At 53.5% G+C, this 12,693-nt stretch overlaps 4 protein-coding genes across 4 annotated transcripts; 3 read left to right on the top strand and 1 right to left on the bottom strand.

Annotated features, from left to right (window-relative positions):
- Positions 1 to 382: 382 nt before the first annotated feature.
- Positions 383 to 3,048, top strand: J4E92_006788 (uncharacterized protein; the record flags this gene model as incomplete). The annotated part of the gene is made up of 5 exons (XM_051498154.1): positions 383 to 1,114; positions 1,163 to 1,441; positions 1,491 to 1,606; positions 1,653 to 2,435; positions 2,490 to 3,048. The coding sequence occupies 5 exons, from the start codon at positions 383 to 385 to the stop codon at positions 3,046 to 3,048; spliced, it is 2,469 nt and encodes an 822-aa protein (XP_051351880.1).
- A 139-nt stretch (positions 3,049 to 3,187) lies between these two features.
- On the bottom strand, positions 3,188 to 3,847 carry J4E92_006787 (uncharacterized protein; the record flags this gene model as incomplete). Its single annotated transcript, XM_051498153.1, has 2 exons — positions 3,188 to 3,747; positions 3,805 to 3,847. The coding sequence occupies 2 exons, from the start codon at positions 3,845 to 3,847 to the stop codon at positions 3,188 to 3,190; spliced, it is 603 nt and encodes a 200-aa protein (XP_051351879.1).
- A 268-nt stretch (positions 3,848 to 4,115) lies between these two features.
- Positions 4,116 to 6,638, top strand: J4E92_006786 (uncharacterized protein; the record flags this gene model as incomplete). The annotated part of the gene is made up of 1 exon (XM_051498152.1): positions 4,116 to 6,638. The coding sequence occupies one exon, from the start codon at positions 4,116 to 4,118 to the stop codon at positions 6,636 to 6,638; it is 2,523 nt and encodes an 840-aa protein (XP_051351878.1).
- A 3,116-nt stretch (positions 6,639 to 9,754) lies between these two features.
- Positions 9,755 to 12,349, top strand: J4E92_006785 (uncharacterized protein; the record flags this gene model as incomplete). Its single annotated transcript, XM_051498151.1, has 3 exons — positions 9,755 to 10,040; positions 10,090 to 10,791; positions 10,839 to 12,349. The coding sequence occupies 3 exons, from the start codon at positions 9,755 to 9,757 to the stop codon at positions 12,347 to 12,349; spliced, it is 2,499 nt and encodes an 832-aa protein (XP_051351877.1).
- Positions 12,350 to 12,693: the final 344 nt, after the last annotated feature.

Below are 12,693 nucleotides of genomic sequence, written 5' to 3'. Positions count from 1 at the left end.
CATAGACTTTGATGTGCATGAGTGTTATGTTTGTACTTTGTATACGTTCAAAAGCGATGTTACCACACGTCAGGGTGCTCTAGCGCGATGAGCTCGGACCTCGGAGTACGGGACCCTGATTGAGGACGCGTGGGATATTGGCTTGTGAAGCATGGGGGACGTCAGGCAATTGCCAATAATACCAAATCGTGCGTACTGCGTCCTAGATAGATAGGACATCTCTCGTCTTAATTTGCACCCCGGCCGTGCCTTCCTTGCCGCTGCGACGACTGCAACCGTGTACCGCGAGCGCATGCCATTGACGCGGACGCCCGCCGAACCACATGCCTGCGCCCTCCACCTCGCTGGAATCTAGTACGCAGTCCCAGTAACACCCACAAGCATGGATTCCGCGCTGACGCTCAATGCAGCTTCATACGACCCCATCGATCACCTGAACGCCATCTTTTCCCACCCCGCCGCGCTCTCGTCCGTATCTGCCACGTCGGATGCCCTCCGCAGTTACCAGCATGACCTCGACGAAGACATCGCGGGCGTCGTCGCCTCACAGTCCACAGCCGATGCCGACAGCGTGCAGCGCATCCAGGCCGCCAAGGCAGAGCTGGCTGACCTCTTCAAGAAGATCGAGAGCGTCCGAGAGCGGGCCATGCAGACGGAGCAGACCATCACCGAGATGACTGCAGACATAAAGCGCTTAGATAGCACCAAGAAGAACCTGACGCTCTCCATGACAGCGTTGAAGCGCCTTCAGATGCTGACGACGGCATACGAACAACTACGGAGCCTCAGCAAGTCGCGGCAATATCGGGAATGCGCACAGCTTCTGCAGGCTGTGATACAGCTCGTGGCACACTTCAAGAGCTATCGCTCGATAGACCAGATCGCAACGCTGAGTCGCAACGTGGCAGATGTGCAGGGCGAATTGCTGGAGCAGGTCTGCGAGGACTTTGAAGTGACATTCGCCAAGGGCGAAACAGCCCAACGGAAAGGGATGCTGGCGGAAGCATGTCTGGTCATTGATGCGCTCGGAGAGCACGCTCGTACACGGCTTATCAACTGGTATTGCAATACGCAGCTCCGCGAGTACCGTCAGGTCTTCCGGGGCAACGACGAGGTGAGCCACTCGCATCTATCTATGGCAACACCCCGCTGACAACCGCAGGCTGGATCCTTGGACAATATCGGGCGAAGATACAGCTGGTTCAACCGGATGATGAAAACATATGATGTCGAACACGCTTCCATCTTCCCAGCCTACTGGAGAGTGAACGAGATGCTGGCCAACTCGTTCTGCGAAGGAACTCGCGAAGACTTCAAGTCTATATTACAAAAGGCTGTGCGGAGAGGCGACGGGCAGAGCCTGGACGTCGAACTCCTCCTTTCGTGCTTACAGGAGACGCTGGACTTCGAACACAGCTTGGAAAGGCGGTTCTCCAACGAGGTTTGTGAAGACAATCTATCATATTGTAATATGTACTCACTCCCCGCAGTCACGTTCTTCGATGGACACAGTCGCTTCTAAGGACGATCGTCCACATGGCTTTGGCCAGGCCATCTCCGAGGCTTTTGAACCCTACATGAGCCTCTGGGTCGAGTCTCAAGACAAGTAGGTCACACACACGTACCTGTCGGGGAAAAAGCTGACTTTTTAGGCAACTTGCCAATCTTATGCCAAAGTATCGGCAGCAACCCCTCCGAAATCCAGAAGAGGATTTCTCGCACCAGGCTGTGATACCTTCATCAACAGAACTGTTCCAATTCTATCGTATGACCTTGGCGCAGTGCGCCAAACTCTCGACTGGAACGAGGCTACAGGAGCTATCTATGACTTTTGCCAAGTATTTGGACCAGTACGGTCAGCAAGTGCTGTATTACTTCCTTAGTGAGAAAGCAGGACCGCAAGGACCATCTGTCGAAGACGCCATCCTCATTCTCAACACTGCGGACTATTGTTACATGACCTGCAATCAACTGGAAGAGAAAATAAGAGGTCGTATAGACGAAGAGTTCAAGGAAAAGGTCGATCTGCAGAGCCAGGCGGATGCCTTCATGGGTATCGCTAGCGCGACAGTCCGAATGCTTGTCCGGAAAGTGGAAATCGCATGCGAGCCCAGCTGGAGGGAGATGCGTAACACGCCTTGGGCAAAGCTCGAGAGCGTTGGCGATCAAAGTTCCTACGTGGGAGAGCTTCTGCGTAACGTGAAGGAGAGATCTGGAGAAATCCTGAAGTATCTTCACAAACAGCAATATGCGCGAGCTTTCAGCGATAACCTTGTCGACTTGATGGCTTCCACGTACATTGCGAACATAGTGCAGTGCAAGCTGATCTCCGAAGTTGGTGCGGAGCAGATGCTGCTAGATTCATACGTGCTGAAGAAAGGCTTCACGGAGCTACCCACGCTCAATGAGGAGCCTGGCACAGCACCACCAGCAAGGTAAGTTCTAAGTCGCTCCTTTTTGGCGCAACGTACAGCTAACTCAATTATCAGCTTCATCAAACGCGTAAACCAATCAATGTCTAAGATCGATCCCCTCCTCAAGACACTCCAAGTCCGCCCCTCGCCACCAGAGGCCCTCGTACAAGCCTACCTCATCCACATTGCCGACAAATCGGACACCAACTTCAAGAAGATCATGGATCTCAAGGGCATCCGCAAGGCTGAGCAAACCCAGCTCCTCGACCTCTTCTCTGCCTTCCGCGCATCGCCTAATCATGAAAACCTCGTGCAGAACTCGCCTTTCCTTACTCCACTGCAAATCCAGACAGGAGGTAGCGTTGGTAGTGCGGCGGGAAGTGTGATGGGTACGATGGGCACACCAAGTCTTGGTGGAGGCAGGTTTGACGCCACAGGTCTGGGCAACATGCTCGTCAATGCAGCGAGAGATGGTGTTGATCGATTCGGTAGTCCTGCGCCGGGTCAGCAACAACAAGCTGGAGGTGCTGATGGAGGCGCAAACCTGGAGAGTAATCTGAAGAACATTGGCAAGTTCTTCAGAAGAGATGTCGGAGGGTTTAGAGGCTTCGGACGCAGTGAGGATGGACGATAGGCACGCTGAGAAGACGCGCCCGCTGTTGTATATCGATAGAGATTCGAGGCAGTAATATGATAACATGAAAAGAAGATGTATTCTAACATCGATGGGTATCAAAATCCGTATTCCACACCATATCCATAACTTGGCGTCTTCAAGACACAAACAATGACTGTTCCTCATCATCGTGTTCTTCCTCCATCTCAGGTCCCCTCATGTAGACATCGTCACTTCCGATCAGCCCTTCACCATCACTTATCACCATGGCCTCTCTCCGTCTCCTCCTTAGATCCCTCTGCGAACCACTCCCCACTCCAGGCTGAACGACATCCCACCTGAACCTGTTGTTGGGCAACAACCCATCATCCCTCCAGACACCCATGTCGCCCAACAAATTGAAGGCCAACTGGGCGCGATGCAGTACTTCTCCGTCTGCACAATACAGGTCTTTGATAAGCAGGTCCTTGGCTGACTTGGAGGCGTAGAAGCGTGTGCATAGGATCTTTGTCGCGGAAGCGCGGATATCGTTGTTGTGACTCGTCGCCAGTGTCAAGAGCGAACTTGTCTTGATGGCATCTTCTTGGTGGGTCGGCGGTCCGGAGGGGATGGCGCGGCGCTGCTGGGGGATGTTTTGGGGGTCTCGGATCTCGGTGAGGGTGCGGATGTTGTTGAGGCCGTGGGAGACTTGCTGGACGGCTATGAAGGTGAAGACGCCTGGGAGATGGGTTAGCGGGGCTGATAGCGTGAGGTTGGTGGCAGAGGGAGTTGTACCGAGGCCGAGCCAGAGCCAGTGGTCGGGGATGTTGGATGCCATCGCGAAGAGTAGTTGGTCATGACGTGAAGCCTATGGCGGCGAGGCCGGAAGCATGATGCGGTCGTGGAGTCAGTTGCGCGCGGGCAGTCATGGCGCTCGTCGCGTGTGAAAGTGGGGCGCGGCTCACAGGTGGCGCTAGACCAGGATCACCATGCCCGAAGTTTTGGCTCTCGAAATAATTTCAGGTCGACCATCTCGAGCCGCCCACGAGCCTCGCAACGCCGAATTCTCTATCGGAAGGTCTCCAGGCTTTCGGATACCCGCAACGATGCCGCCCTCCCAGCTGAAGCGGCTAAAAGCCTCTCTGCGCGAACAGGGCATCACCGGCCCGCAAAAGTCGAAGAAGCAGAAGAAGTCGCAATCCAAGAACGCCGACCACCACGAACGGAAAGCCTCTGCGCTCGCCTCGATTCGCGAATCCTTCAATCCCTTCGAGTTCAAGCACCTTGCGCGCCCTCACAAGCATGAGTACGTCTCTGCGCAGGCTGAGAATGCCCCCAAGAAGATCCTCGGCCGGCCTGGCGTTACGAAGAGCGCGGGTGAAGAGGCACGAAGGAAGTCGCTGCTTCCGGAGATGCATCGCAAGAACAAAGTTGGAGGCATCCTGGATAGGCGGATAGGCGAGGATGACCCGACTATGAGCTTGGAGGATCGTGAGATGGCGCGCTTCGAGAGGGAACAACAGCGCAAGAGAGGTGGCAACGTATTCGATCTCGAGGACGATGCTGATGAGGTGGAGCTCACCCACGGAGGACAGTCTCTTCGTTTTGACGATGAGATTGGTGAGGAAGACTACGACGCGGCTAGCATTGCTGGATCAAGCGACGGCGAAGATGGCTTCTTGAAGAAGAAGAGGCGGAGAGACGATGACGATGAAGACGGCGAGGTGGACGGCGAAGCGGCTGCAGATCAGCCAGAGCGCAAGAAGAGCAAGGCAGAGGTCATGAAGGAAGTCGTGGCCAAGTCAAAGCAGCACAAATACGAGCGCCAGGCGCAAAAAGAGGACGACGATGAGCTGCGCGACGAACTCGACAAGGACCTCAACGACGTGCTGTCTGCCCTGCGAGGACACATCAACAAGAAGCCCGAGCCCGAGAAGCCAAAAGACCCCCAAGTCAACGAGTTTGGCATGAACGCCGACCGCGCTGCGCTCCTCGCTGGAACCACACAACAAGACAAGGACAGAGAATACGATAAACGCGTACGCCTGCTGATGCAAGACGAGCGAGCGAAGCCAACTGAGCGGACAAAGACGGAAGAGGAGAAGGCCAAGGAAGAGGCCGACCGCTTGAAGGAGCTCGAACAGAAGCGGTTGAAGAGGATGCGAGGAGAGCCAGTCAGCGACGACGAAGAGCCACGTAAGAATGGTGTCGAGGAGTCAGAGGAGGATGAAGATGAAGATGAAGACGACCTTGCCGATGATGCTGCCGAGTTCGGACTGAAACTGCCAGGCCAACTGCGACCAGAAGGCGTTGAAGATGAGGACGACTTCATCATGGACGACGATCTCGTGGCTACCGACTCGGAAGCAGACATGTCTGACGATGAGTCTGATGCTGGCTCTGCGATCGATGATACCATGGCCATGGATGAAGAGGATGCAGACTTCTTGAAGCACGTCATGCCAGAGCGGAAAGAGCAGCCCAAGGCTGTGAACGGCGTGCTTACTCTCGCCGCCGAGCCTTCGTCAAAATTGGCCTTTACATACGCGTGCCCGCGGTCTCACGAAGAGCTGCTGAAAGTTTTCAAGGACGTTGCTCCCAACGATACCTCCACTGTCATCCAAAGAATACGTGCGCTTTATCACGCTGGACTACACCAAGACAATAAGCACAAGCTTGCCGACTTCGCATGCGCGCTTGTTGATCACGTCTCCTACCTGTCGAACCAGACACCAGCTGCGTCGCTCGCTGTCATCGAAGCCATCATCCGTCATATTCACTCCATGACGCGGTCGTACCCAGTTCAGATTGCTACCAAAATCCGACAACACTTAAAGCAGCTTCAGATATCGAATGACCCAACTCCTGGCGATCTGGCTCTACTTGCAGCCATTGGCTCCATCTTTCCCACCTCTGACCACTTCCACCAAGTCGTCACTCCCGCCATCACTCTCATGGCTCGCTGGATGGGACTTACCTCACCTGCTTCTACTAAAGATGTTGCAACCGGTGCATTCATCGGTGCGCTATGTCTCCAATACCAAAGGCTATCCAAGCGATACATCCCCGAGTTCATCCGCTACACCGGACTGTCCCTCAAATCAGAGCACGCCACACCCACTCTCCTGGCCGCCCACAGCAAGAACGTCATCACAGCCGCCGAACTCTGGAGCGCCTCAACAGCCTTCATCGAGATCTTCACCCCGCTGCTCGCCCCCCTCAAATCCGCAAACCAAACCTCCACCCACCAGAACCTCCTCGCCCGCCTCTCCCTCGCGCGCTCAAAACGACGACCACTCCTCCTGCACCACCACCGCCCCCTCCCCATCAAATCCAGCATTCCCAAATTCGAAGAATCCTTCGATCCCAACCGCCACTACGACCCAGACAAGGAGCGCTCAGAAGCCAAGAAGCTGCAGAAGGAGTACAAGCGCGAGAGGAAAGGTGCGCTCAGGGAGCTGCGCAAGGATGCCAACTTCATTGCGAGAGAGACGCTCAAGGAGAAGAAGGAGAAGGATAAGGCGTATGAGACGAAGTATAGGAGGCTTGTGGCTGAGATTCAGGGTGAGGAGGGGAGGGAGAAGAATGCTTATGATCGGGCGAAGAAGGCTAGGAAGAGTGGTAGATAGATGGTTTTGTTGTGGAGGACCAGATCGGTGGATTTGCAATGCATTTGTTATGGCGTTGACGAGTCGATTGTTTTGTTGCGGCAATAAGGTTGTATCGAGCATTGCTATGGCTTCGTGAAGTCGACGTATATTCGACTACAAAATGGAATCACTATGACGTTGGTTCCTGAGCGCACAGTCACACATTCACTCGATTCACAATGCACACGTTCTTGAACTAATACTGCTACTCAATCGGGTTACCACTATATTTACTTCGTAAGCTTGGGTCGTCAACTTGTTGCTCACTCTTTTGAACCACACACTCTCAAGTTATATACCGCTTCAAACCATAACCATGGCCTACGTCCAAACAAAGTCCGAGGCCGCCGCATCTATGTGCGAACCAATGTAAGCTCTTGAGAACACCCCATCACCTCACCGACGCAAACTGACATCAGCAGAACCCTTCGCAACCAACGCAAATCCCCACTTCTTCGCCTCCCAGCCGAGCTTCGCAATCAGATATACACCTACGTACTAGGCGGCCATGAAATCCGTGCAGAAAGTCGTCCCCACGGCTGTGATATGTCCAGTCATCCTCCCATCCAACTATCCCACAACAACGACAGTTGGATTCGACCACACCACTTCCTCGCGCTAACAGCCACATCGCGACAATTGCGCTCCGAGACAGAGTGGCTACCCTTCAATCTGAACATCTTTCAGGCCCACCACAACCGCGGCTTCCAACATTTCCTTGGGACTCTGACATATCGACAGCGCAACGCTATTCGCACTATCCGACTGATGAAGGTGGGCTATTACTACCTTCCTAGGCATAACAGGTCGGCGGCAGGGTTTCTGTTCGAATGTCGGCATTTACTTAATGGGCTTGAGAAACTTATTAATGAGCGCACGGACAAGGATTAGGGTCTACGTATTGAGGTGCCGGTGATAGGGGGTTCTGGTAGAGAAGAAAGTGGGGGTGAGTTTGCGGGTTAGAGATGAGCGTCGGTAGGACGGAGTTGTTCCAGGACGTGATATGGAGTTGAAGACGGTTGGAGTGGGATTAGTGTTTGGCAAATCAATCCTTTGGTTCGTGTAGTATGATGATCTGGATACTTTTGAGTACAGAGTCTAAGTATTCATGGATAAGAAGCTTGTAGATTGAATAACCAAGTCGCTTCGCCGCAGGTAGCTCGATATACTAGACTAATATCAAATCTTTCACTTCTTTAGATATGCTGTGTCGTAGACTCCAGGCTAGTAGAAGATGGACAACCACACCTGTCTAGTGCCTTCATTGCATGGGTGTGGGGAAACCCTGAAAACTCTTAGAAGGATCGCCATGAACTATCTCTTGTGATAGACGTTATGCGCCGTAGATTTATATGACAGTGGGTTTCGAGCGGGCACATCTCTTGGATTACGGCATGACGACATCGGCCTAGATCGGACGGGCGGACTGACCCGACTCAGTCCTGGGCCTTTAGGGTGGAGGCATCGTGTCGTGAGAAAGTAATTGAGGTGGGCAAGCGGTGGAAACCGAGTACGTAGGACTGAGGGTCAGCCAAGAAGGAAGTCGGAAAGCGCTGACGCCGAACGCGCGAGACTAGCTTGATGTGGTCGCAGCACCTTTTGGAGTAACGCATCCATATCTTTGAGGTGTGCATCTCAATCAGAGCGGCATAGCTCGCCGCCCACTCATGGAAATCTAGAGCAGAGCTATCGTGAAAACCCATCAACTGTGTTTTGCTGAGTTTTGAGCATGGACAAAAGCGGTATGCACTTCTTGTGTCCAGCCTTCCTAAAAGAACCTACACCCCATATTTAAGTGGCGGCTGCTCGCTTAGTAAGGACCAGTTTTCCCCACGTGCGGGCTGGCATCCTGCAAAGAACCTTAATTGCACCCACAGACATCTTTTTCACGACAAACAGCGCCGGTTCTATCACGGGCTTATCGTGGTAGGCTGAGAGAATTGCCCTGGATTGGATGCAAGTTCCCGTCGAGGATCCAAGTGCCGTCTCAACGTACCCGCACAGCCGGCTTTCCCCAGAGCATGACGTCAGATGCTATTTTGCGACATCACGACTGCGCTCAACCAAGAGCCTCGGAGTTCTGAAAATGCCGCCTCTTACCATTGGAGGATCTTTCGATGCAGAGTCAATTTGTCGCACACACTGTAGGTACGCGTCAGGCTAGCTGCTGTGCTCAGCGTGGTTGCTCAAGACAAACACATGATGTAGCCGCACGTCAGCTGGAAATACAATTACGATTACTCGGAAGGATTTGGTGTGCCAATTGTGCCACACCTCAACCGTTTTCCAAGCTCACTTGGCGGACTCGCACCGAAGTCGACATCTTTGCTCCCGAGCACGCAATTCCGGCCTTGAATCTCTATTGGACACTAGTGCGAACCGTCAGCGACCATCACATCCTTCGCGCCCCATCCCTGTCGCCGCACCCGCACACCCTTGCAAGCTCGACCCATCGAGCATCAGATTGTTGCCGGTACCGCGGCGAAAAGCGTCACGGTCGCTAATAATCACTTAGATCTGATCGGCATATCAGGGCATTATGTCACTTGTCAGATCCCTTCACTCGGGCTTTGCTTGGAAATACTTCCTACCCATCTCATCCTCTCTATCGTAGCAGTGGCCTTATTGCCTCGACATTCCCCCTACTGCGCATAAACTATTAGCGTACGTCAACACCAACTCCGATCCAGTAACGGAAGCGATCACGCAATTTCTCGTCATATCAAGCAATCCCGAGGCGTCGTAAAGGCTTCGGTCCTTCCCACATCCAGGGCACTCAAGCTTCCCAAGCTACCTTGACTTCGAAGCTCACAGGCCGATCCTGGAGCCCAGACCGGCACAGCACCACCGCCATTCGTCCCAGAGAGACCGCGTGCGCTTCACTCCAAGCCTCCAATTGCTTGCGCTGTGCTTGTTCATACCCGCCCGTTCGGTGGACTGCATAGATAAGCTTTCGGACGTCCGTCAGCTCTTGTCGTTGCTTCTAAGGCTTATTCGGTCTTGTCAAACTTAGTACTGGGTTTCAGGCACGTGGCATTCCAGTGCTGATCCAGTGCATCTCCGTTCGAGCGCGTTGGAGACCTCTCATCGCAACGATGGCTTCTACAGCCAGTAAAGTCGGCGAAGGCCTGGCAAAAGTGTTCGGCATCGACTTGCACTACCGGAATGAAACTGGCTCGGAACGCATAACTCGAGGCGAAAGCGTCTTCACCATCGACTCCGCAGACACCTATGTCGAGGAAGAACCTACCGCGAAGGAATGGATCAAAGACACTCTTCCCAGTGGGCACGAGCTGAGAGAATACTGCTCCAGCTTGTTTCCGTTTCTTTCCTGGATAGGCCGATACAACGTACAATGGTTGATTGGAGATCTTGTTGCTGGTACGTCACATTTTAACAGTATCATTGTATAGCTATTAACTTTTGTCAGGTATCACTGTGGGCGCTGTTGTAGTTCCTCAGGGTATGGCCTATGCGAAGCTCGCTGAGCTTCCAGTCGAATTCGGATTGTACTCTTCCTTCATGGGTGTACTCATTTACTGGTTCTTTGCTACCTCGAAGGACATCACCATCGGACCCGTTGCCGTTCTATCCACAGTCACGGGCGGTGTCGTGCTGTCCGCAGAAGAGAAACTTGCTGGCCAAGACATCTCACGAGACATGATCGCGTCCGCCTTGGCCATCATTGCCGGATCAATCGTTCTCTTCTTGGGTCTTGTCCGCATGGGTTGGATTGTGGACCTCATCTCACTGCCTGCTATCTCGGCTTTCATGACCGGCTCTGCCCTTAGTATCGCTGCTGGGCAGTTCCCTGCCATGATGGGTATCACAGGATTCTCGACTAGGGACCCCACGTACAAAGTGGTCATCAACTCGCTGAAGTACCTTGGACGAACCGATCTCAACGCATCATTCGGCCTGACCTGCCTGTTTCTCCTATATGCGATCCGGTTTACCTGCGGTCAGCTAGCAAAGCGCTTCCCCACCCGCGCCAAGCTGTTTTTCTTCATCAACACCCTGCGAACGGTGTTCGTCATTTTGCTGTATATCCTATTCAGCTACCTGGCAAACCGAGAGCACAGGGCCAACGGAACCAAGCCGATCATCAAAACCCTTGGAACTGTTCCACGAGGTAAGATGCTTCCTGAGCTTGATCAAACTCATTACTTACATTTCCAGGCTTCCAACACGCGCGCGTGCCCAAGATTACGATTCCCATCATCAAGTCCTTCGCGACCGAACTCCCATCGACAGTCATCGTCCTCCTCATCGAGCACATCTCCATCGCCAAGTCTTTCGGACGTGTGAACAACTACGTTATCAACCCATCGCAAGAACTCGTAGCCATTGGTGTCTCCAACTGCCTCGGCCCCTTCCTGGGAGCATACCCCGCGACAGGTTCTTTCTCACGTACTGCCATCAAGTCCAAGGCTGGTGTGCGCACGCCTTTTGCAGGTGTCATTACGGCCGCCGTAGTGCTACTGGCCATCTACGCACTCCCAGCTATGTTTTGGTACATTCCCAACGCAGCGCTATCGGCAGTCATTATCCACGCAGTGCTGGACTTGATTACCCCGCCAAACACTGTATACCAATTCTGGAGGATCTCACCGCTTGAAGTTATCATCTTCTTCGTTGGTGTTCTCGTCACCGTCTTCTCCAGCATTGAGAATGGCATCTTCGTCACGGTGTCAGTGTCCGCAGGCATGTTTGCTTTCCGTCTCTTCAAGGCCAAGGGCCGCTTCATGGGTAGGGCCAAGATCCACTCCGTGATTGGCGACCATCTGTTGGACCCAACCGAGGAAGACAAGATGTCGCCGCCTGGTGTTCGGCAAAAGCCCTCGGAGGGAGAGCACTCTGTTCGTGAAGTCTTCCTACCCATCGATCACAAAGACGGATCCAACCCAAGCATTCAGCTGGAAGACCCTTACCCAGGTATCTTCATCTACCGATTCAGCGAAGGCTTCAACTACCCCAACGCAAACCACTACCTCGACCAGCTCACCGACATCATTTTTGCGAAGACGCGCCGTACAAACCAAGCGACCTACAACAGACCGGGAGACCGCCCATGGAACGACCCTGGCCCTCGCCGTGGCAAGGATACCCAAATTACCGACGACCGACCCACGCTCAAGGCTATCATCCTCGATTTCTCTTCAGTCAACAATGTCGACCTTACTTCAATTCAAAACCTGATCGATGTAAGAAATCAGCTCGACAAGTACGCGGCCCCAGACACCGTCGACTGGCACTTCTGCAACATCAACAACCGCTGGACCAAGCGCTCGCTCGCCGCCGCCGGCTTCGGCTACTACACTCCTGAGATGCCGGATAGCGGCATCACCCACCGCTGGAAACCGATTTTCAGCGTCGCCGAAATCGGCGGCTCCGACTCTGCCGCCGCGGAAGCAGAAGCACGCGAGAACCTCCTCGCACAACGCACATTATCGCAAGTACGAAGTCGCGACATTGAGGCTGCGCATCCCGACTCGGGCGATAGCTCCGAGACGGGTAGTATCACCAAGCAGCTGGAGCACAGCAAGGCGTATGGACACGCCGATGCGCAGGATGCTAGACATAGGGGCCGGATAGCGGTTGTTCAAGGGCTGAACAGGCCGCTGTTTCATGTGGATGTTACGGCTGCGCTTAACAGTGCGTTGGCTAATGCGCAGAGGAAGAGTCACTAAGCAGGGTGTTGCGGCCTTTGCGTTTGTGGTAATAAGGACGAGTTTTTCTTTCAGTACATACTATATAGAGATGATATCTATTTGCGCTCGGCTGTTTGCCTTGAGTGTTGCTTTTCCTGTTCAAAGACTAGTCCTACGATCTGCGTGCGTGATGACGTGAGCGTGCGATGTCGCTCTTGCTGGTAGCTGACGTGAGATGGTTCGTTAGGCGGCCATTTCGTCCTTTCTAGATTGATCACGATGGCAAAGGTGAGATCTGGTCGGTCATGGTGTCTTTGATGATTGTTTTCATTCCATTTAGTCCATTTTGGTGCTTCTGCTCCTGCTTTCGTACGCGTGGGTAT

Source organism: Alternaria infectoria (genome assembly GCF_024043175.1).
Source record: "Alternaria infectoria strain BMP 0036 chromosome Unknown scaffold_10, whole genome shotgun sequence".
Lineage (NCBI taxonomy): Eukaryota > Fungi > Ascomycota > Dothideomycetes > Pleosporales > Pleosporaceae > Alternaria > Alternaria infectoria.
The sequence above is the reverse complement of the archived record's forward strand: the minus strand, read 5'-3'. Positions and strand labels throughout refer to the sequence as shown.